The 22,377-nt window shown below is 52.0% G+C and overlaps 8 protein-coding genes and 1 non-coding gene across 9 annotated transcripts; 5 read left to right on the top strand and 4 right to left on the bottom strand.

Annotated features, from left to right (window-relative positions):
• The first annotated feature begins 160 nt into the window (after positions 1 to 160).
• BO88DRAFT_204196 (mitochondrial 37S ribosomal protein mS29) lies at positions 161 to 2,016 on the top strand. Its single transcript, XM_025701878.1, has 2 exons — positions 161 to 909; positions 971 to 2,016. Exons 1-2 carry the CDS (start codon positions 279 to 281, stop codon positions 1,855 to 1,857), a joined length of 1,518 nt encoding a protein of 505 aa, XP_025565795.1. The 5' UTR covers positions 161 to 278; the 3' UTR covers positions 1,858 to 2,016.
• A 608-nt stretch (positions 2,017 to 2,624) lies between these two features.
• Positions 2,625 to 5,027, bottom strand: BO88DRAFT_333456 (uncharacterized protein; the record flags this gene model as incomplete). Its single annotated transcript, XM_025702764.1, has 1 exon — positions 2,625 to 5,027. The coding sequence occupies one exon, from the start codon at positions 5,025 to 5,027 to the stop codon at positions 2,625 to 2,627; it is 2,403 nt and encodes an 800-aa protein (XP_025565794.1).
• Positions 5,028 to 6,175: 1,148 nt separating this feature from the next.
• On the top strand, positions 6,176 to 10,096 carry BO88DRAFT_382565 (uncharacterized protein; the record flags this gene model as incomplete). Its single annotated transcript, XM_025704633.1, has 3 exons — positions 6,176 to 6,630; positions 6,704 to 7,030; positions 7,121 to 10,096. The coding sequence occupies exons 1-3, from the start codon at positions 6,289 to 6,291 to the stop codon at positions 10,094 to 10,096; spliced, it is 3,645 nt and encodes a 1,214-aa protein (XP_025565793.1). The 5' UTR covers positions 6,176 to 6,288.
• A 2,290-nt stretch (positions 10,097 to 12,386) lies between these two features.
• Positions 12,387 to 13,793, top strand: BO88DRAFT_334093 (uncharacterized protein; the record flags this gene model as incomplete). Its single annotated transcript, XM_025702786.1, has 2 exons — positions 12,387 to 12,743; positions 12,816 to 13,793. The coding sequence occupies 2 exons, from the start codon at positions 12,387 to 12,389 to the stop codon at positions 13,791 to 13,793; spliced, it is 1,335 nt and encodes a 444-aa protein (XP_025565792.1).
• A 1,462-nt stretch (positions 13,794 to 15,255) lies between these two features.
• BO88DRAFT_t56 lies at positions 15,256 to 15,327 on the top strand. The gene has a single exon. It is a non-coding gene; the product is annotated as a tRNA-Arg (tRNA).
• A 336-nt stretch (positions 15,328 to 15,663) lies between these two features.
• On the bottom strand, positions 15,664 to 16,996 carry BO88DRAFT_450614 (zinc-dependent alcohol dehydrogenase; the record flags this gene model as incomplete). The annotated part of the gene is made up of 4 exons (XM_025710578.1): positions 15,664 to 16,433; positions 16,496 to 16,652; positions 16,702 to 16,750; positions 16,833 to 16,996. The coding sequence occupies 4 exons, from the start codon at positions 16,994 to 16,996 to the stop codon at positions 15,664 to 15,666; spliced, it is 1,140 nt and encodes a 379-aa protein (XP_025565791.1).
• A 997-nt stretch (positions 16,997 to 17,993) lies between these two features.
• On the top strand, positions 17,994 to 19,187 carry BO88DRAFT_333389 (uncharacterized protein; the record flags this gene model as incomplete). The annotated part of the gene is made up of 2 exons (XM_025702761.1): positions 17,994 to 18,675; positions 18,760 to 19,187. 2 exons carry the CDS (start codon positions 17,994 to 17,996, stop codon positions 19,185 to 19,187), a joined length of 1,110 nt encoding a protein of 369 aa, XP_025565790.1.
• A 69-nt stretch (positions 19,188 to 19,256) lies between these two features.
• Positions 19,257 to 20,493, bottom strand: BO88DRAFT_441672 (SDR family NAD(P)-dependent oxidoreductase). Its single transcript, XM_025709897.1, has 4 exons — positions 20,298 to 20,493; positions 19,934 to 20,226; positions 19,424 to 19,841; positions 19,257 to 19,355 (listed from the first exon to the last, which is right to left on the bottom strand). Exons 1-4 carry the CDS (start codon positions 20,364 to 20,366, stop codon positions 19,305 to 19,307), a joined length of 831 nt encoding a protein of 276 aa, XP_025565789.1. The 5' UTR covers positions 20,367 to 20,493; the 3' UTR covers positions 19,257 to 19,304.
• Positions 20,494 to 20,626: 133 nt separating this feature from the next.
• On the bottom strand, positions 20,627 to 22,334 carry BO88DRAFT_382550 (L-rhamnonate dehydratase). The gene is made up of 3 exons (XM_025704632.1): positions 22,113 to 22,334; positions 21,830 to 22,052; positions 20,627 to 21,768 (listed from the first exon to the last, which is right to left on the bottom strand). Exons 1-3 carry the CDS (start codon positions 22,197 to 22,199, stop codon positions 20,801 to 20,803), a joined length of 1,278 nt encoding a protein of 425 aa, XP_025565788.1. The 5' UTR covers positions 22,200 to 22,334; the 3' UTR covers positions 20,627 to 20,800.
• Positions 22,335 to 22,377: the final 43 nt, after the last annotated feature.

The raw sequence follows: 22,377 nt of genomic DNA, 5'->3' as shown, positions 1-22,377 counted from the left end.
AGAGGAAAAAAAAAGTTCGGGAGATAAAATCGCCATGCTGCTTTTAGGCCTGTCACACCGCCTTCTGTTCCGGCGGCACTGACACTAGTCCCGAAGGGGCAAGGGAGGAGGAATCTGAGTCGAGGCTCCAAAATGTGCTCCGAATTTCAATCCATTCCATGTCTTTGGGCGACTCCTCCTCCGCGCAATCCTCCGCTCCCACCCCCCATCCCCGCCGCAATCAATCCCAATTGACCGATTAGGACGCTGGCCACAGCGCCAGTGTGTACCGCAGCGCGATGGTTTCCTCCTTCTGTTGGAGCTGCCTTACGCGGCTTCCTACCGCTCCCCGAGCTATCCTCCCGCCGACATTAACAGCACAGCGAGTAGCAGCATTCCACTCGTCAACGCCGCTCCTCGCGGGAGCTAAGAAGAAGGGCGATTTACCGGTTGCCAAGTACCGTCAAGCTAAATCCGCCAAAATGAAGAAGAAGAAGCCCGTTGAGAGGACGCGTCCTCCCGCTGTCGGAGAACGCAGAGCGCTCCGCAAACGCATCGTCCTCAGCAACCCTAACGCCCTTGAAGTCGAAGGCATGCAGGACCTCTCTGCCGAAAACATGGTGGATGCGCGCCTTCGTGGCTCCATCCTGGGTCTTCCTGTGCCCATGCTCGATCAATTGAGGGCTGTCCAGGCTTTCAAGCCCAAGCAGGGCTGGTCTATATTCCGTCGTCCGGGAACGGTGGTGAGGCGTGAGACGCTCGAGCTGGGAAGACTCATTGATGGTATCTCCGCTGAGGAGGGTGAGAACAAGGGAAAGGTCGTCAGGAAGATCATCACCGGTGTGAAGGGCTCCGGAAAGTCCGTCCACATGCTGCAGGCCATGTCTATGGCTTTCACCAAGGAATGGGTTGTGATCACGGTTCCTGAAGGTGAGACCGTCACTCATGCACTGATATGCAACTACGCAAATAATACTAACAACTTCCCTAGCCCAGGACCTCGTCATTGCCAACACTGCCTACGCCCCCCTCTCCGATGAGAACCCGAACGTCTACGTCCAGAATGATGCCACCGCCGCTCTCCTGTCTCGCATCGTCACCGCCAACCAGAAGGTTCTGTCCAAGTTGACCGTCTCCCAGCCCCATCCCGCTCTGAAGACGGCCGTCAAGCCCGGCATGACCCTCGAGGCTCTCGCCAAGCCCGGTATCCAGGACCCCGCTGTTGCATGGAACGTCTTCCAGGCCCTGTGGACCGAACTCACCGCCACGGCCCCGGCCGCCGGCTTCGAGAAGGGCTTCAAGCCCCGTCCTCCCATGCTCGTGACCCTGGACAACCTGGCCCACTGGATGAAGGAGACCAAGTACAACAACATCGACTGCAAGCCCATCCACGCCCACGACCTCGTCTTCGTCCAGCACTTCCTCTCCCTCCTGAAGCCCAGCACCGAGGCCGGAAAGCCCTCCCTCCCCAACGGCGGTGTCATCCTCTACGCCACCTCCGGCTCCAACAGCCCCACCATCTACGGCTTCGAAGTCGCTCTCCAGCAGCTCGCCGCCCGCCAGGCCGGCATCAAGCCCTCCTCTCCGGAATTCCCTCAACCCGACCCCTACCTCAACGCAGACAAGCGCGTCCTCGCCGTCTTCAACGACTCCGCTTCTACCAAGTCCCCCGCCTCCAAGGACGGCTCTCTCGAGATCCAGACCATCGGCGGTCTCACTCGTGACGAGGCCCAGGGCTTCATGGAATACTTCGCCCGCAGCGGTCTCCTCCGTGAGAACATCACCGACGCCTGGGTTGGCGAGAAGTGGAGTCTGGCCGGTGGCGGCGTTATCGGTGAGCTCGAGAAGCTCGGTAGACGGTTGAGAGTCATTGCCTAACGGTCTGTCTGTCTGTCTGTCTGATTTCATCTCCCTCCCCATGGCGTGCATTAGAGACTCTGTATGTGTATGTAAAGATTATACTGGCTTGCCATGTGCTTTCCCATTTTGTTGTCTTCTTTCTATCTCCCCATTTCTCTTTTCCCTGTGACCTCCCTCCATCCTGCTGTGCCAATGGATGGATTCGAGGCATCTATCTATCTATGCCTCTGTATTGTATTCTATCTTATTATCTTGATCATTTTGGGCTTCTTGCGCGTTCGTCTTCGTCCCTCTGTTCTGTTCTGTCTGTATGCATATAATGAAATGTTGAAAATATGTGCTACTCTCCCTTAAGCTGTCTAAGTGGTGTACCCGTCTTAGCTTGTTGGGTATGTTATCTCGGCTATTCTTTTATGGATAATTGTTATAAGACCGTTGAGGAAAGTGTGCATCACATGTGCATAGTATACTATAACAAGAGGCGGGATCGAAGATAACCGATAGTAATGAAGAAGAGATGCCACTGTCCAATGTGGAGAGAGTAATCAAGAAATACTAACAACAGATCACACGCCAAGTAAACGAAGCAATTCGAAGCTTAGTGTAGCGGGATGGCCAACAGGCCAAACATCAGCTAGCTATGACATAAAGTGTATAGATATATAAAGAATAGAAACAAAACAGACTATATCACCAAGATTCTATTTGCATCCTTTGTCATGATGGCTTCGCTTTTTTCTTCTGTCGCGTACTTTCAGGTCGCCTGTGTCTTGTTAGGTAGGTGGTTATGGTATATACTTTTCATCGAGATGAGGCCCGCCACAGTTGCAAGGTCCCCCGAGAGCACGTTCCAGAGTGCTGGTGGAGACACCCGAATCGAGAGTGTGAAAATACGGGATGCGGATCTCATCACCTTTCTTGATATCTTTGAATGACCACAAGATGATCAGATTCGGGTTCTCGTCGCCGTAGTAGGCCCAGCTGGCGTTGTATTCAGTAGGACACGCATGGTTGAACAGACTGTGTCCAGGATATAAATATAGTTTGGAGAAAGTGGGCCAGAAAGTTGATAAATTATCAGTCGTCAGGTCAGCTTCCAGTTTTGGAAAGGGTTTACTCTTGATAATGTTCGTCTTTTGGAGACGCTTACCCCCGCAGGGGATGGCGTTGACAGTGAGCTTCTTCAGAATGAGTTGGATGACCCAGGTGTCGAAGCTGAGGTCGCGGAAGATGTCGACGCCGAGTTGTAAGAGGATATTAAAGGGGACATGGACGTTGGCGGTCAGGCTGAAGGGAAACCTTCGATTGGTCCAGTTATGGGGGTTTTCAAGCGCGACAAGCTCGTCGATTTCGTGCGCCATGAGGTTGGGATCTTGGGTTTCTCTTCGGTGAAGGGTGATGTCGAATATTTCACGCAGGAGGAGACTCAGTAAAGTTGCCTGTGCTTCAAACGAGCACTCGTAACGGGGAAGTTTGTTGAGGTTCAGGACTTTTACGGGCCGCATGGAGTTGTGTAGCCATTCCCAGTCTTCCCCACAGACACGATAGTGATACCGTGCTCGAGCATTCTCGGCGCAAGTTGGATCGTCATCGTTTAGCGCAGGGCAGAATGGAATGGGGACAGGCTGTGTGATACATTTGCATGCTTCACGGACATTCCCTTGTTCGAATTCACGAGTGTATTCCTCCAGATGCTCGGCGGGCAGGGATCTCCGGCAATTGTCACACTTTAATGGTACCACTTTGATGGGTAGCTTTGGCAGCTCGAGGTGGCCTCTCATTGGGGGATTTTCGACAAAGATGACCTCATTCTTCGCAATATCCTCTGTCGCAATCACTTTCAGTTGTGTGTTACCTTGATCGTTGCTGGCGGCAATCCTGCACTTCTTCCAAGGGAGGCTTTCATTCTGGTTGAAAAAGACATCTGTCGCCTTATCCGTAAAGGCGACTGCAGCACGATCGATGTCGTCTGCGTCATGGGGATATATCCTGTCTCCTGAAGTGTGTCCGGCTCGTGATTCGTAATAATAGTACTCAGTATTTGCCTTGGCCGTCTTGGCTCTGTCAGCAACGGATTCCATGACTTTGGCGCGCTCTTGAAATGGCATCAAGTCACGGTCCGCATTCACTGTCCTAGCTCTAAGAAGACGTCCCCTTGTTTTATAGTCGTCCCAACACTGGAGCGCCATGAGACTAAGGGCAAGAACGTGCTGGGTGGCCTTCCGGATCGTGGGCACGAAGAAATTAACCCCATTGAATCTGCGAAACAGTGTAGCTTCCGCAGATAAATTACCCGTGATAGGATCTCTAGGTTGAACCATAATATGCTGTTCCAGAGCGTGCCATATCCGCGTATAGAGCCCAGGCTGGAGACTTCGCCGGTGTGCATCATAAAGAACGTCACAGAGATATTCTGCTCGATAAGCATCCCCGATGGCAAGGTCAAAAAACGCTTGTTGGTAATGGCAGTAAGCCCGGCTCAGCCAATAAGCTGGGTTATATGGGCTGGCAAGAATAGCACAAGTGTACATATTCAATGCACCTATACCATCATCGTCGCTGATCTCGATAGTGTACTTTCGCGCGTCATCTCTGTGGACACCCCATTGCGACAGATCACTTCGAGGCAGGACGCGATATTGATGATACACTTTGCGTTTATAGTCCTGAAGTCGCCGGCGTAATACGGGAACCGTCCCTTCAGTTGAGAGGTTTCGGCTCCCTAGGGCGGCTCTTAGCTGGAGGGCCTTCATGTCCCTGATAAGCTGCCCGTCCACCTCATTAAGATCTTCCGTGGCTTCCCCAAGATCAAGTCCCTGCCCTTCGAAGATGTCGCGGAATGACCAGACCCTGTTGTTCAGCCCGGAATTGGTCCATTCCCTTTGCCAATCTGTAGGATTAATTGGCGTTAGGAATCTTTCGTCGTGCATCAAGTGGTCATAGACATTCCTTGCGAGCGCATGTGCTGCGGGATTGTCGCCCGCATCCCTGGGCTGGGTATAACGGGGTTGCTCTCCTAGGCTGTCTCCAAGTACAGTGTCCGGGAGGGACCAGAAACGATGCGCGATCCTTGCATTTTCTCTGCTCACATGCGCTGCCCATTTTGTTTGATCAAAGAGATCAGGCCTTGGGGGAAAGGCAAATAGGTCAAAGTCATCGTCATCATCATCGTATGGGCGTTTGGACATGACGCTGCCAGTTGAAGCACCTAACCTAGTCTTCGAGAAGTGGCTCGTAGCAAAATAGATCAGACTTCAGGCGATTCTCGCCAATAGTGTACTATGAAAAGGACTGCTGGGTAACCAAGAATATCGCTTCTAGTATGTGCTGCTGCCTTGCACGGGGGTGGGAGAAGCAAACAGAAAGCTTGGAAATGAAATGATATTCGGGGCAGATAATGTAAAGGAAGTAGCAGCCGCGCTTTATAATGCGAGCTTGTTTGACTGATGAATCCCTGGTAAATACCTTCTTTGAGAGGCTATAAATAGAAGAGGAGATATCATGATGAAAGATTCTCACAAAGAGGATGTTGTTCCAAAAAGTTACAAATTCTTTGTACGCGTCGTCATTGTGTGCGCGAATAAGAACCATCAATTCAGAAAAGTAGCAGTATATTGAGCTCGTCGACATTGTTCATTTTTAGAGAGTGAAAGATGGGTCAGAGCTTCTGGGTTCAAACTGTAATCGGTAGATCTATAAAAGAGTAGTATAATATAGGGCATTATATCCCCACCGGAATGAATGACAATCCAACCAATATATGATGATCTGTTGTGGGGTCATCAGCGCACTTCTCTAATTCAGTAGCCCATGATGGTGGCTGTTCTTCGAGCAACCCAGAATTGGTCTGGTCTAGCATTATATCTTAGATAGTAAGTATACTTAAGTTGGTAGATGTGCTGGTGGACACTGGGATGATGGCAGTTCATGAAGGTGGAGCAAGTGCGGGAAACGCAATGAACTAGTAGTTAGTAGCGGCGTCACTGAATGGTGGATATAAATGGATCGTGGCAGGGACGATAGCATCCATTGGATTGAAATTTAGCGACTCGGCAACTTCCAAGCGTGAAGCTCTGCTGCTCCTGCATCTCCCCAGAACTAACATTATTTTTGTCGCTTGCTTGATTGAGAAGAGGGCAAGAGGGAAGGGAAGGGAAAGAAAAGAAAGGAAAGAGCGACAGACAGAGAGAATAGGAGAGAAAGATAAGGCACAGAGAGTGAGTGACCTCCTTTCCGGTCAGCCGATCTGCCTCGTGGCCTGCCTTAGGGAGCAGCTTGTCGCTTGAGGTCATCCCTCCTCCTCTTCATCTCCTCTTCTAATAAAGATTCATCGGGGGGGAAGACGACCTTGCGGAAGGCTTTTTTTTTTGTTTTTCTTCTTTTCTGTCTCTTCTTTAAAATTTCTGCGACCAGATCAACGTAGCGGAAGAGTTCCTCCCCCCTCCAAAGATGTATGGGTCGCAAAGTTCGGGTCCTCCGCAGCCCGAATGGCGTCTGCCTTCTTCCAACACGCAGCAATCGGCTTCATCTCGCCATCATCCTCCGCAACAACCATCATGGCGGGCTTCTTCCCCGCCCCCTCCGCCGCCTCCTCCGCGTCCGACAACCACATCATCATCACCCTACAACCCCACCATCTACGGTCAAATTTCCAATCCTCCTTCAGCAGTTAATGTTCATCCGGGTACAAGCATATCCCCCGTTTCTGCCGTTGCGGGCTCCGACACCACTTCATGGGGAGTCAAGTACAACAGGCACCAACTTCATGCGCAATCGCCCCCACCACTACCCGTGAGTGTTGTTGAACGTTTATCAATCTCCCTTTGATGGGCTCGCAATATTCTGACGAGCATAAACCAATTAGCCGCGGCCTTCAAGCACGGCGCAATCACCACAGGCGCAGTCTCCAATTGTGAGCCCGCTAGACCCAAACAAACCTTTACCAGCTGCTCCAGGCTGGGCAACCCAACCGGCGGATACTACATCCTACCAGCAGTGGCCGTCGAATCCTTCATATGCTTTCCAGCAACCTGTCAGCGCTTCGCCGTTACAGCCTCCACCACCGCCCCCGACTAGTTCCACTGCTTACCAGAGCTCAAGTGCCCAGCAGAGCAACCAATGGCAGCAACCACCTCCGGTTCCTCCTCCTCCCTACTCTGGTGCCCCCCTGGGTCAGTATCACGATTCCTCGGTGCAGCAGCCAGCGACTTTGCCAAGCCATCCACAACTCACCGGCAATAATGCACCTAACTTGGCCATTTCTCAAGCTCCAAACCCCAAGCCAAGCACTCCAGTATCTTATGAGAGCCAGCCACTACCCGGGCCTCCGCAGGCTCCTGTGGCTACGACTTTGAGTACAGCACATGGAACACCGCCCGTCGTTCCTCCACCGGTGCCTCCCAAGACCAGCCCTCTCAATGCCCCGACTAGCGCTTCTGTCCTAGCCTCTGGCGGGCCTTCAGACTGGGAGCACCTGACACCCACTCCAGGGAGTATTGATGATTTAGGTGCCTTTGGCTCTCGGCCCCAGGATGGGCCCTCTTCGGGCCCACAGTCACAGGTGCCTCAGAGTCGCCCGACAAATGTTGAAGAGCCGGAGAGAAAGGCTGAATCTGTCAGCCCTATAACGCCTCCCAGTAATGCATTCCAAACAACGAGTCAAACTGAAGGCCCTTTGACTAGTCAGACCGCGACAAAGGGTACTCCACCCCAACCAGTCAGGATGGATAGTACTGGATCTGTTCAGAGTAACATCTCCACTTCTGAAACCGCTGAAAGCATTGACGGTATCATCGAAGCTTGGAACCGTCCTATCGCGCAAACATCAGCTGAGCAGAATCCTCAGAGCTCAGTGTCTCGGGTCAGCACAGGCATTTTGCCTCCTTCGCGGAAGCAGAGCCCAACCGAGACCCCGACGCCTAGACAGGAATCGATAATTCCTCGAAAGCAAGTTCAGTCTGGGTCAAGCTCAGTGGATTCGAACAGTGTCACCAACGGGCCAACTACGGATAAACGGACAATCCTCCCTGCCTTTGTACCACTCGATCCGTATGATGATCTTGATCCCTGGTCCAAATCCTCGTTGGAACGTTATGTCGCAATGCTTCGAAAGGAGGCAGTGGCTGACTCCGATGCGGAACGTTTCAATATATTCACAGCATTCATGGCTAAGGAGACCAAATTACGAGAGATCCTGTTCAACATTGAGCCTGAACCGGCGCCAGTGGATGAGAATTTCACAGAAAGTCCGCGGCAACAAACGCCCACTCCACGCGCATCGACCAAAGACTCGAATGATGACGTGGGATCCGGTCTTATACCAGTCGAAACCGAAGGTGGCCATGTGGTCTCGAATTTTGGGGATGACGACTCGGAAGATGGCAGCTACAGTCCTGGAGGACGTCCCATTCTTCCCAAAATACAGACACCCAGCGTAACAAATTTACAGAGATCTGCCTCGCTTACAGGGAACAATAAATACCACACTGATTTTGTCGCTCATGCTACGTCGTCACGAGCGACATCAGTGCCACCCTCCATGCTCGGTGATGCCCGACATGAACATGCCTTACCCCCTCTGACCACCAACCCTCCACAGCCGATTTATACCCCGTTTCGCTATACCGAAGGTCCCCAACGAGGCTCCGATGTGCTTGTGTTTGATCGGCCTGCATATCAAGCCTATTCCGACCTGCGGCAGGCGTCAGCTGAGAGTGGGCGGGTAATGTCGAACGCTCCAGCACCTATTCCCGGTGATAGACCGGGTTCAGCAGTGCCCCCGCGTCGGAATGAACTTGATGAAACGTTCATTGGGCTGATAAGGGAGAAGAGCGTTGCCTACCGAAAGAGAGCACCCCGGAAAACGTCCTCTCCGCCACCACTGCCGGCTTCTCTCAGACATGGAAAGCCAGCTGGTCCAGTTGACGACTTGCGGTCCATGGCTTCATCGCCGATGTCCAAACAATCGGAAAGCTCGTGGAATATGACGACTAGGAAGGATCTGGAGAATTACTCCAATGACTTCTCGTACATCAGGGAGGCGGTAAAGTCTTGGGAAGTTTCAAGCAAACCGCACAGAGAGCAATTGGATAGGGAACGGATCCAACGCCAGGAGGTGTCGGAGAAGCGCATCGATGCGCTCTTTAATGGGAAGGAGATTGGCTATGCCGATATCAATGTACTGGAGGAGGAGTTCCGCCAGAAGGAGGCTCGTGCTCAGCTAGACGAAGAAAGACAGGAGTTGGACAAGTTTGTCGCCGATGTTTTCGAGCCTATGGATCAACGCTTGAAAGAAGAAATAGCTGCTCTTCAGGCGCTCTACGAAGCCGCGCTTGCTCAACTTGATCATGAGAATGGACGGGCCAAGTCTGCGACCACCGACAGGTACAATCTGTCGCACACTATGAGGACGGTGAATGAGATTTATCGCAAACTCGAGCTACGCTACCAGAAACGTCTCGAAATTGCTTTGGATCGGGAGCGCCGGCGGAAGAAGGCTGAGAGGCGGCCTCTTGTTTTCATGGGCGACTCCGTGGCGCTGAAAGGCGTGGATCACGATTTCGACCAGATGGAGAAACGGAACATCCTCGAAGCGGCTAGAGAGCGAGACAATAGAGCTAACCGACTGATGGACTCGTTTGACGATGCCATCATGCACGGGTTGGGTGAAAACCAGAGCCTCCTTGACGAAGTTGCTGCGAAGGTGGCCAAGGTCGATACCGCGACCATTCGCTCCTCTGGGCTGCCAGAGTCTGAGGTGGAACAGTTGCTGAAATCAGTATATAACCTGATCGAGTCTTTGCGTAAAGACTCAGAGTCCATCTTGCACAATTTCAATATGGCTGATTCGGTACTCAACGATGCTGATTACAGTGTTTCTGTGGCCGAGGCGCGTTATTCAGACGCCGATGCCGATGTTTTTCGCCGGCTCGATGATGAGAAAAGGAAAGAAGACGCGAAGATCCAAGCGGATCTCAAGTCCAAGCTCGAAAGTATCAGGTCTGGGCCTGCGAGTATAATTACTAGCATTAATGGTCTTCTGGAGTCTCTAGGCAAGCCTCCTATAGTTGATCAAACTGGTGCTTCATCACAGATGTCTGCCGATACGCTTGCGCCGGTATCCCAGCATCCCACGACTGATATTGCACCACGGAAGTCCGAAGAAGATCCCGAGCATCAGGAGAGGCTCCGGAAAGCTTTGGAGAATGCCAAAAGGAGAAATGCGGCGAGGATGAACACTGAAACGAGCCGCCCTTGAGGATAGCTATTAATCACTTTCTGCCAGACAGGCGTTTGACGACATGACGAATTTCATATTTTGTCTCTAGTAGATAACGGTAGATGCTTTTCGATTTCTAGTTTTAGCTTCATTTCTCCGCACTATTACCCGTTTCTTCAGTCGTTCTGTACATGTTTAATACTATAAGAGTGTTTAGGCTCTTACAAGTTCATTGTTACAGAAGCTACGCACAATCAAGAGAGAAATCGAGAGTATATGATCTATTGTCTCATTGCTGATTGTATTGAGCTTCTTGAAGCGAGAGAGTAGAAGAAGAGCCGGCGTTGGAAGGAGGCTCTTGCTGCCAGTGGTCACGGGTCCAGCTCCCCACAAGGCAACTCGCAGTCACTTTCGGTCAAACACCAAAGATTTCCGATTACGCAGAAATTACAGCCACATTGCGCTCCTCTGCTGAATGGATCATGGCTCTCTGGCGCCATTCGTTTATATGACAATTTCGAAACAGCAGTCCCACGTTCAGCGCTAACTGAGGAGTGGCCGAGCACCTTTGGCTGAGATCCTCTAGTTCCTCTTTGGCGCCATCAGGGTTCTACTCCACTTGAGATAAGCATACAATAAAATAGTGAGCAATGAGTAATTCTTCGTGAATACTTGAAAGCTGATTAGCCCGGTGAGAGCAGAAGTTTCATGCTCATCAAACTGGGACCCAGTTTACGGAGCCCAAGGCATGCACTATGGGTAATACCGGAGCTCCCAGAGTCAGAGACCCCATTGTTACGTTATCGGGAGAGAATTCAAGCATTCATTCACACCAGAATTTACGAATACTTGCCAATCTTGCGGTGGCATGAAGGTAGCCATGGTAAGGGGATAGGCGGAAGCACCGCACACAGCCTCAGGGTGGCTACTCTCTTTGTTCCAGTGGTACAGGCTTGTGCTGTACTGGATGTCGCAATCTTGTCCGGCTCGGTGTCTCCGGTGGTCGCAGAGGGAAGGGAGAGATAGGCGTTCCGAGTGTGTGGTCGAGAGAGGGGCGCCTATTAATTCCTTCCCGCGAACTCTCTACAAGCGAATCGTGGGTCGTGTTCACCCACCATGGAAATCTATAGTATCTGAAGACCCAGTTTCTGAGGCAGCGCCGCTTGTGCCACATGGAAAGAACGTCTAATCAGGCTGCACAATGCCGCAGATGTGGTACGAGAGATATTGCGGCGCATCACGAAATCCGGTACCCTTACTCGCGGCCTAAGGCGGATACGACGAATTGGAACCCGCGGCCCAGAAGTTCTCCCTCCGACTCGATTACGAGGCTGAGGAAGGGAGATCCCTATCTTTCGGCCATTTGATGGCGTAGAAATGCAGTGCCACAAGATGCATGCGTATCATAGGGAAGGATAATCGATAGTATAATTTTCCACCATAGGAATTCCTGCGTTGGATACAGCAATATGCTGTCATGATGTGGAGAGGAGTTGCGCAGCTTGCGGCAATACAGTCCGAAGCCAGTGCTTCGACCGCGTCCCCTTTTTCCTAGCGGTTGCCGCCTGACATTGGAGCCTGTGCCAACTGATCAAGTACCTGCTGCAACGGTGCAGATTGTCAAGGGCCTGTGCAGTATTCCTTCGACACATTTAACTATGTTTACAGGCTGGTTGGATGTGCCAACTCGGCTGCACATTATGATTCGTACACCCAAGTGCGCATGATCGCCGTTTGGCTCTTAATATGGTTCAGCCGGGAGGATCCTGTGATTTCATGGTTCTCCTGCCGCTACTTCTGATCCTATAGCTACACGAAATCTCTCTCCCAGCATCCCATGCAGCTTGTAGTAGCTCTACATCTGTGGCGCAGAATCCTCATGTCTCCTGTGCCAAGTGGGTGGGCGTTAACCGGACACACTAACCGCAGATTGGGGGATTCCAGATCGTTGTGGAACGTGTATGCTTGAGGATATCCAAATGATGGCTCATTTACTCATTATGCGGCAAAGTCGGGGCCACTGACGGCGGGTCCCAAGGCTCAGTGGTTAGTCAAAATACCAACAGTAGTTCATATGGAAGCTTCTATTGTCTTTTTGGTCGCTGTGGCAGAGGCGATTGCGGCAAGCTTGGAGCAGTTGCTGGTACAATGTACCCGCTTCCTTCCTTGGTTCGGAACAAACTCTATATAACTGACCGGTCTCGCCGTTGGAGGCCAGCAAATACAAATCCAAGCCAGGGACACACAAGCCACAGTAAATTCCATTGCCATATAACTCTCAATGTCTGCTCCCACCAAAGAATTTCACGACCTCTCAATAACAGGCGACATGCCGACGACACGCTCCCAGCCCGAGAAAGAGCCACACACAGATGATAGCGACAGCAGCGAGCTCCTGAGAAGCGAAAGTGATGAGAGTCATGCTGAGGGGGATTCAGCTGCGTCTTCGTCCGTACGAGGCAAGTCAGGGATCACCTATGATCTCGCCAGGCTTGACTCCGACACCGAAGCCAGGGCTCTCGTTGGGTTAACGAGTCAGTTCAAGGTAGTCAGCTGCTGTACGACACGAACAGGGTTTGATTTCCAATTCATTGAGCAGCCCCGAGTTCATCTCGGTTCAGAGGGGTATACGTGCACCTGCTCGACCTTCTCAGGCATGCCTAATGTGGCCTGTCAGCACATTTTCGTGAGCAACCTCATGCCCCCACCTTGAGTAAAATTTTCCTTTCTCTTCCGGTATCCTAACACCAAGTAAAAGTGGCTTCTTGATCAGCTTCATGGCTGCTTCATCCCTCAACCTCCTCCCTCCGACATTCTTCTGTCGAGCGATGGACGTCTTCCGAACTTTGGTCGCGTTGAACAACTGCTGGATGGCAAGCTGGAAACCATTGCGGATCAGCTGTGTTGGCAATATGTTCGCTCCGAGGCCGAGGGGGGAATGAGCCGACAGGACATGGTCCGGGACATTTTGTCGGCCTTTAGTCCGGTGATACTGCCTGAGGAGTTCCGTCTCGATCTTGTTGATGATGCAGGACAGTCGCGTACCCCGGAGCAGTGTGTTGTACAGGGAGACTTTGAAGCCACAATGTTTCGGCTCGCCGTGCACGACGACGGAGTGTATTCCAGTTTATGCAAGGCGATGCCCATTGCAGCTTGCGCGGTCATCTTCTTTGACAAAGTGCATCAGAGATTGCGGAAGCTACTAGCAGACTTCGACCGCTACTGCCTTACAGGACAAGCTTCAAGTGAGGCTGGAGATATGGACGTGGAGACTGTCATTCTAAAAATTCAAGAGAACGTCGACCGCGTCCGGGGAAACATCATCGTTCGAGCACCGCACGGTATGGAAGGGGCTGCGAAGACCCTGGTCACATTGCTGGAGGATATCTGCGGCCGTAATAAGGATGCGCTGGAGGGGAACGAACGTGGCCGAGTGACATTCCACGGAGAGGACGAGGATCAACGCAATCTCTTCCACCAGCTTATTGGCAAGGCCGATGAAACTGGTGAATTCTTTATTCTTGATGCCCTAGAGCATGTACCGGCTATGGCGCTCCACCAATTTGTGGGCAGGTTGAAAGCTATTCTACACCGGATTGAAGTGGACCGAGCTCCCAAGGCCTATATACTGAGACTCGATGCGTTGATACGTGCTGCGGAATCACCTCTTGCCAATGCTGGTCAAAAGCGACCGTCTTCGTCTACAAGTCGGGGCTACAGCAAGCGCACACGGTGAGGAATCTCAGGGTTTCATTCCCCGACTTTGGAGGGGCCAGGTAATTGGGTTATTGTTATTGCATGGTTGGGGCGGCTTTGTCATTGATACGCATTATACACCACTGTTTGCATTACGGAGGCGCGAGACTGTTTCAATTCGATTGATCTGATAGATAAGCTACACCGATTCTCCTGTGGCCCTACTACCCAGCTGGTCTGGCATCAATACTCTGCCCATGACGTGATAGCATTTCCTTTGCCTCTTAGCTTCTGCTTTGTCCCTTGTGCAAGGGAACAGCACCGCCACGGGCTACCACGGTACCTGTCCAACTTTGTTAGCGGGATGTGACACAAGCACCAAAGCAGCTCCCAGACAGTCCCATGGTTGCATTCGTACCAGAGGAATGTGTCCTGGCATGATCAACCAACCTTAATACCACCCACTGCGTGCTTCAGGTCCCGAGGGAACGGTTCAAATTCCGAACGGCCGCCCCAGGACCAAGGGTATCAACCCCAAACCGGCCATTAAGCAAGGGACAACAGCCTGGTTTTCCCTCGCACCCTACTACCCATTCCAAATATACACTTTCTCTGGTATCATTGAATCGCTGGGTCGGTTTCCCCGATGCAAAGCGGTCCTTTCAGAATCTGCTTATGACGTCTATCGACCTCGCTCGATATTATACGTCCGGTAGCTAGACCAATAAGTCCCTCCCGGACAAAGTTTCACATGTCCTACTTACTACATACCCATGTCTGACTGAGACCCTCCTTCCCAGCTGCTCGGTACGCTGGCCCGTGGACTCGGGACTGAGCAGGAAGAGTCGTTGGACAGGAATTGCGCACCAGTACGTAGTTATGAAGTTATCTACCATCGAAATGCAGCATTGGGGGACTGTTCGAGTAATTGATCCCTTCGTTCGGTGTCGCTGTAATTCTTACGAATGAGCTCATGCGTTGCTAGTACTAGCTATACTGAATACTTTTCCGTCTCTTTCCACTAATCAATCCTTTTCCTTCATTCCGGATATTTTACCCCTTCATAGTAGTATACCACAAGCAAGCCAATGTGATGCCATCTCTCCGTCCAGCACTAATCCCTACTATGGAGTAACTAGACTAGATAAACTTCAATAAATACTACCCTGCAGATCCTCCGTAACATCCCAACCCAACCCCCCAGCAAAAGACCAGTAACCAACCCAATTCCCCGCAATCAGCAGCACAAAGAAAAATAAAACCATTCCAATGCCACCTAAAAAATACTGAGCCGACAGAGCAGCACACCACACCACACCGCCCGACAGACAAACAGACAAACAGACAGACCGGCAGAACTTCTCCCGGAAATAACGCGGCTTTAAGCATAAGAATCACTGAGCCGCCCGCCACCACCGCGCTACGTATTTTGTGTGTGTGAGAGCATTTAATTCTTACGGCTGGCTTATGTAGGCAAAGATCCCCCGGTTAATTCATCAATTGGCCGGCTGGCCCAATGGTAAGGCGCTTGACTACGGATCAAGAGATTGCAGGTTCGAGTCCTGCGTCGGTCATTCTTTTTGATTTTCTTTTTTTTTTTTTCCTTTTACTTCTTACTTTCTTTGTGTTCGTTCTCTTTTGGGGACGGGGACTGGTTTATGGATTCTTCATCGGGTTTGTTGTTGTTGTTTCATTTATTTGCATGTGTGTCTTTGAGGTTCTTTATCCCCTATCTTTGTGTCCGTCTGTTCATGGGACCATCGTTTATGATGTTACTGCGGTGATATTCAAGTTCTTTATGTGCATCATCATTCATCATGTTTGTTTATAAATATATTTGATTGAACTTCCATTGACCTCCAGCTAACTCCTAAAATAGACGAACACACAAAGCAGCCACAGACGTCACGTTAAGACAAATCAAGAACAACCCTACCCTGCAACTTCCCCTGACTCATCTCCTCGAACACGCCCGTCAAAGCATCCATCTTCTCCGTCCGGAAATGGGCCTTGATGATCCCTCGCGCCGCGAAATCCAGCGTCTCGATCGCATCTCGCTGCGTCCCCACCGCCGATCCGGTAATCGTATAATGCTTTGCGATCATCTGGCCAGGAAACGCGGTCGCAATCGGTTGCGGGGCGTTCTCGGGGATTCCCACGCACACGAGGGTACCGTTGAAGCGCAGGAATGGTACGGCCTGGGCATAGGCTGCGTTGGCTGCGGTGCAGACGATGACGGCGTGGGCGCCTAGACCCCCGGCGAGGGATTTGACGTGCGCGGCGATGGCTTGGCCCTTGTCGTCCGAGGGGAACTTGGTGATGTCGACGAAGTGTTCAGCTCCGGAGGCCTTCACGAGTTCTTCTTTGCTGCCGTGGTCGATTCCGATCACGCGCAGTCCCATGCCTTTGCTGGCTAGTTGCACGGCTATATGGCCGAGGCCGCCGCCGGCGCCGGAGATCACCACCCATTGGCCTGGTCGGGCGTTGCTGCGCTTCAGGGCTGCGTAGACGGTCACGCCGGCGCAGAGCATCGGCGCGGCTTCGTCGGATGCGAGGCCGTCGGGGATCGGTGTCACGTAGTTGGCGGGGCCTAGGGCGTATTGCTGGAATGTGCCGGGCGTGTAGTATCCGGATACCCTTTGGTTGAAGCAGATGCCGTCGGCGCCTGCATGGCATGGTTCTGTCATTGACTGTCAGTTTACGGTGACTGCGTGTATTGGGCGGAGGGAATTGTGTACGCACCGCAGCTCTTGCAGACGCTGGAAACCCATTTGATTCCTACCCTGTCGCCGACCTTCAGGCCTGAAGACTCGGCTCCAGGGCCTAGCTTGACAATCTTACCGACACCCTCGTGGCCGCCAATTTGACCTGGCTGTGTGGGGTAGGGGAGTGATCTCCACTAGGCGAGTTAGGAGGTGATTGAGGTAAAGGTACGTCGGTTTACTTACGGTGTTGGTCATTACTCCCAGGTCGGAATGACAGACTCCTGAATGGGTTCTACAATAGCCATTAGCCCGATGGATGCACTTGGTAATTGGATTTAACACGTCCAGCCAATTGGGCTAGAAGGCACACATACAGATTGATCAAGACCTCACCCACCCCAGGCTCGGGCACGTCTATCTCTACGACTTTGGTGGAGACAGTGCCGGGCTGGTCATAGATGGCAGCCTTCTGCTTTGCAGGGATCTCCGGCACAGCTGTACTGCCATTGCCATTGGCATTTCTTTCACCCACAGACATAGTCATCTTCGTAGTATACTGGTATGTTCGGTGTTGTACGGAGAGGAAGGAGGGACGGTAAAGGGTGCGAGGAGCGAGACTCAGAAGCTGCAGATCAAGGGAGCAGCATCTCTTTATCACTGGGGGACCCAGTCGACGCGCTAAATGAACTGGGATCATCCTGATGGATCATCGCTGAGACGGGCCAAGACATGCACTTCACATTATGGTGTCGATAGTTGATGCAAAGAAGCAATGAAGTGCGCATGTAGCCGTAACCGAGGCACAAGCTGAAGGCGAGTCACATCGTCATCCACCGAACCCCTCTTTTCCTGTTGCATCCAGAGAACATGATCTGCCAAGTGCCAGTAATAGTGAGAAGCCAATTCAACGGAATCCCGGATATCACCCCCGCCACTGATCTAGTACCTAGGCATCAGTTGAAAGAACCCCGCATTTGAAGTCAGATCGTGTTTGTTGCGGAGTGTGATTGGCGAGGACTGACGATCCGCCCCAATTTGTGGTTCAGTCGCGGAGCTGAAAACTGAACAGAACACAAAACTATCCAGCAGAAGGTCGGACACGCCCAGAGCTATTCCTTCGGTATATAAGTCTGCTGCTGGAGCTGCCGAAGGTCCTCACCATTTGCCAAGGGGTCTGGCCAGTGAGGCAGAGAAGTAGAGAGGAGGAAGCAGATTGGTTGGTCGCGATGGAGTCTGGACTGCCTGCGCTCGGGCTAATGCATCCCCGATCATCGTCCCCTCGTCTGCTGACTGGAATTGCATGATGTACAGCAGAGCTGCACACTAGTTCCCCTCTTTCGATAGTTGCTCTGCTCGCCTTGTGTTCTAATCAACAACTCTCTGCTTCAATTCTGTAGTCCTTACTATCTTCCCTCTCTTCAATTATCCCAAGCAGCACTCAACCCCGCACTCCCGGGAAGATCACCCCTCACAAGCACATCAACACGAACACGAACACAAAGAAAAGAAAAGACAAAAGTACTACATCCACAACAATGCCAACCCCAATAGTCGACTCCCACATCCACCTCTTCCCAGCATCCCATCTCCCCACGCTGGCCTGGTACACCCCCTCCAGCCCACTAGGATCCCAGCACTCAGTCGACGAATACCGCCTCGCAACCGCCTCAACACCCACATCCCCGGACGAAACATCACCATCAACAACGAACTCACACTACCTCCGCGGCTTCATCTTCCTCGAAACCGACCGCATCTCCTCAATTGAAGAATCAGATCCAACCCGGGGCTGGTCCCACGCCCTCGACGAAGTCTCCTTCCTCACCCGGATCATCACCGGAGACCCCATCCCAGGGGAAGGACACAAAGATGTAGATCGCCATCTCTGTCTAGGTATGGTGCCCTGGGCGCCTGTGCCCGGGGGTCCTGCTGCGCTAGAGAAGTACCTTTCCCTCGTGAGGGAGCGGACTCGCACGGAGGAAGTATCCAAGAAGGTCCGCGGAGTGCGCTACCTCGTTCAGGATAAGCCGAGTGGAGTCATGCTAAAGCCTGAGTTCATTGAGGGGTTGAGGTGGCTTGGCCGACAACAGTTGGCGTTTGATCTGGGGGTGGATGCTCGTCAGGGTGGGATGTGGCAGTTGAGGGAGGCGGCGGAGATGATGAATACGGTTTATCGGGGGGTGGGGGAGAAGAAGGATAGGGTTAGGATTGTTATTAGTATGTTTATTCTCCATTACGTTTGGCTGTTCTATATGGATAGGGTCCATGGTTGGTATTACTGGGCTAACGAGCTGTCTACAGACCACCTGTGCAAGCCGAACCTGCGTCTGCCGTACACGTCGCCCGACTCGATCGCTACGCATCCTGATATCCTGGAATGGAGCTCCCTCATCACAGCCATGGCGCAGCATCCGACGGCGTATATGAAGCTTTCTGGTGGATTCTCGGAGCTTCCCCCGCTGACGGCGGATTCGGAGCCGGATATTGCTTCCCTAGTCGACCAGGTTCAGCTGTGGACGGATGTGGTCTTTGATGCGTTCGGGCCAGAGAGGGTCATGTTTGGGTCTGACTGGCCTGTGTGTAATGTGGGTGGAGGCGGCAGTGCAGTCGCCTGGAGACGGTGGAGGAGTGTGGTGCAGGGTATACTGGAGAAGAGGGGCTTGTCGCAGGAGCAGAAGGAGGGTGTATGGGGAGGTGTTGCCCTCAAGGCATATGGGATTGAACTTTAAGTAGAATTTATTCAAATCATATATTGGAAGCATGTATGCATGCATGTATGTATGTATACCGATCCCCATGAGCAAGTAATCCACAATAAAGATAACATCATCAGATCATATCATCATCTACTGAAGATTCACAAAAGCCCCCCCATCCACCAGTATCTGCGCTCCAGTCTATCCATCCACATTAGCGCACTCTCCCCAAGCATCAAACATAAAACAGAGAGGAAAAGAATACTCACCACATAACCACTCAACTCCTCACAAGCCAAAAATACCGCCGGCCCCGCCAAATCCGGCGGCTGACCCAACCTCCCCAACGGAATCCTCCCCTCCATATACGACCTCTTCACCGGATCACTCATATCCTCATCATTCAACTGAGTCCGGATCGTCCCCGGCAGCAGCGCATTACATCTGATACCGTACTTGCCCAGCGCAACCGCACACGACTGCATAAGACTAAGCACGCCCGCCTTCGTAGGCGTATAATGCGTCTGCTGCCCACCCCCAACAAGCGCAGAGATAGAACTAATCCCGATAATGGAACCCCCCGGGGGTGATTGAGCCAGTGCCATTTGTCGTGCTGCTGCTTGTGTTGCCCAGAATGCGCCGCTTAGGTTGGTGTTGATTGTGTGGCCGAGGAGTGGGGGGTCGACTCTATACCCGTAGGATGACATGGATCAACAAAAATGGCTCTTTAGGGATGTAGATATTAAAAGGGTTAATTGGGAGGAGGGTGGTTGACGTACTCGAGAAACTCCTCAAACTTGCACACTCCCGCATTACTCACAAACACGTCGAGTCGGCCAAAGGCTTCCACGGCTTTGGATACGAAATCCCGCCCCGTCTCGGGCTGTGTTATGTCCCCTGCGACTAGGATAAATCTGCTGCTCTGCTCGCTGTCGCTGTCGCTGTTGCTGTCGGATCGGATAATCTCAGATACGTCGTTGCGCATTGCTTCGATGAGGGGCGCTTCTTTGGGCCCGCCGAGGTGGTTTACGGCTACTTTTGCGCCGTGGCGGAGGTATTCGAGGGCGATGGCCTAGAGAGAAGAGAATGTTAGAACTGGCCTGGAAACTAAGGTGAGTTCTTATTTTTGTTGCTGTGCCTTACCCTGCCAATACCGGTTAAACCGCCTGTGATGGCGGCGACTTTGCCGACTAAGATTTGGGGGAGAGGCATTGTGATGATGGTTGCTTCTGGTGATGGACGATTGGGATTCTTTGAAAGGAATTGAACTGAACAGAGGGATAATGCGAGCTTATAGTCTGGATCAAGTGCTCGTCTTGTGCTGGTATTTCTGGCCAACCCCGCCGGGGAGATTCAGATAACCAAAGAAGTAAATCTACGTTCAAATAAGTGGAGTCGGTCTCGGGCCTCTCGTGGGATTGTTACCCCGATACCACCCCCACATTCGGCATTTACCCCACATTGGGGGGTTGCTCGCAAGTCTTGTTGAGGGTTGTTCCATTGCCCCTATCTATTGTTCTGAAAAAATTGAAACAGAGGTAAATCATGTATACATGTATAGGAAATGCTAATCTCGTCACAGGTTGAAAATATGCCATCGAGCATCTTGTAGAAGCCGTAATCTAGAGATATCGTAAAAACCCTGCTTAAGCAGTGCCGTTAGATTCCTGCTGGTTCTCAGCTGGGGCAGCCAGTGCCTTCTGAGGCGCAGGGGTGAGAATGGAGGCTGCTGGGATAAGAGGCGCAGCAGGGTTCAGCTCGAGGCCGAAGCCCGGCTTGTCCAGGATTGAAACATCCAGGTGTCCTTTGGTAGGGATGGGTTCGTTGAGGAAGAGGTTTCCGAAGACGGGCTCAACAGTGTGTCCATCTGCAGAGTTGGCAAGGTATTCTTGGAAGGGTGAGTTGGGTTGCGAAACCACAAAGTGGTAGGAGTAAGGTCCAGATGCGTGAGGAACAACTGGGAGGTCGTAGGCACTGGCAAGGGCGGAGACCTTGAGCAACTCCGTCATACCACCAACCCACATGACGTCTGGCTGCAGAATGTCCAAGTTGCGGCCCTCAACGAGCTTCCGGAAGCCATACCGGGAGTACTCGTGCTCACCGGTGGTGAATTTGACAGTGGGGTGGGCTCTCTTCAAAAGCGCATGACCGTCAAAGTCATCCGGAGTCAAGCATTCCTCCCACCAGTCAATGTTGATTCCTTCCGCCTCGCAACGCTTGACAAGCTCAATTGTGTAGGGCACGTTCAGGGACATGTAGCAGTCGACACGCAGAGGGAAGTTGGGACCGACTGATTCCCGCTGCTTGCGGAGGTACTCGACGTTCTTCAATAGTCCTTCTGTACCCTCGTCAGGGCCATGGGGAAGAGCGACCTTGGCTCCGGAGAAACCCATGGCCTTGGCTGAAGCAGGCTGAGGTCCAGTGCAGTAAAAGTCCAGACGCGAACGAGTAGCGCCGCCAATGAGCTTGTAGACGGGTTCGTTGCGAATCTTGCCCAGAAGATCCCAGATAGCCAAGTCGATCACCGAGATGACGGCAACAGGGAGACCTTTTCTGCCATAGAACATCGATCCCCGGTACATCTTCTCGAACAGGTCATTGGTATCTCTGGGGTCTAGAAGAAGAAAACAGATTAGCCTGGCTCATCCTTGGGAGACTATATTGATGGCCCGTACCTGCACCGAGCAAGAAGCGCTCAAAATGTTGGTGAACCAGCCAGCAAGCCGGAGGACCGCCGAATCCAGTAGCAAATCCCTTGGTCCCATCGGTAGCTTCGATCTCGACGCAGAAAGAGCCCAGGACGTTGATACCCCATGATGTGCGAGAGCCGCGGTATTGTGCCCAGCGAGTCATAGGGGTGGAGATGTTGCTGTCAATCAACCAGTGACCTCCTTTGACCTGTTGAATTGAAGAAGATTAGCGGTCTGCTAATGATAACCCCGGCACTGCTGAGCATACATTGTGGTAATCACCTCCGGATCCCACACCATCAATGATGAAGGTGCGGATCTCTTTGATGCGGGGAAATTGGCCGGTAGAGCCCATATTGGCAGTAGTTAAGCAGATAGGGTATGGAAAATATCACACAACTTGGAGTATAAGAAGCAAAAGACGAAGAAGAAAAGAGAGAGCGATAAACTTTTTTTTCCCGGGAAATTGGAGCATATTTGAAAGCATACGAGCAACTTCGCGTCGAGGGGCATCCGGCACACTTTCCCCTCGG

The sequence above is a fragment of the Aspergillus vadensis genome (assembly GCF_003184925.1).
Source record: "Aspergillus vadensis CBS 113365 unplaced genomic scaffold BO88scaffold_4, whole genome shotgun sequence".
Lineage (NCBI taxonomy): Eukaryota > Fungi > Ascomycota > Eurotiomycetes > Eurotiales > Aspergillaceae > Aspergillus > Aspergillus vadensis.
This window is presented reverse-complemented; position numbering and strand designations above follow the sequence as displayed.

Bases quoted from the DNA above. Each gene is read 5' to 3' on its own strand.
- BO88DRAFT_204196 (XM_025701878.1), top strand. From the start codon at position 279: ATGGTTTCCTCCTTCTGTTGGAGCTGCCTTACGCGGCTTCCTACCGCT. The intron at 910-970 runs GTGAGACCGTCA...CAACTTCCCTAG, and splicing joins TGTGATCACGGTTCCTGAAG to CCCAGGACCTCGTCATTGCC.
- BO88DRAFT_441672 (XM_025709897.1), bottom strand. From the start codon at position 20,366: ATGCCTCTCCCCCAAATCTTAGTCGGCAAAGTCGCCGCCATCACAGGC. The intron at 19,842-19,933 runs GTACGTCAACCA...CTACGGGTATAG, and splicing joins AAGTTTGAGGAGTTTCTCGA to AGTCGACCCCCCACTCCTCG. The intron at 19,356-19,423 runs GTGAGTATTCTT...GTGGATGGATAG, and splicing joins AGGAGTTGAGTGGTTATGTG to ACTGGAGCGCAGATACTGGT.
- BO88DRAFT_382550 (XM_025704632.1), bottom strand. From the start codon at position 22,199: ATGGGCTCTACCGGCCAATTTCCCCGCATCAAAGAGATCCGCACCTTC. The intron at 22,053-22,112 runs GTATGCTCAGCA...TCAATTCAACAG, and splicing joins CCGGAGGTGATTACCACAAT to GTCAAAGGAGGTCACTGGTT. The intron at 21,769-21,829 runs GTACGGGCCATC...TTCTTCTTCTAG, and splicing joins GCGCTTCTTGCTCGGTGCAG to ACCCCAGAGATACCAATGAC.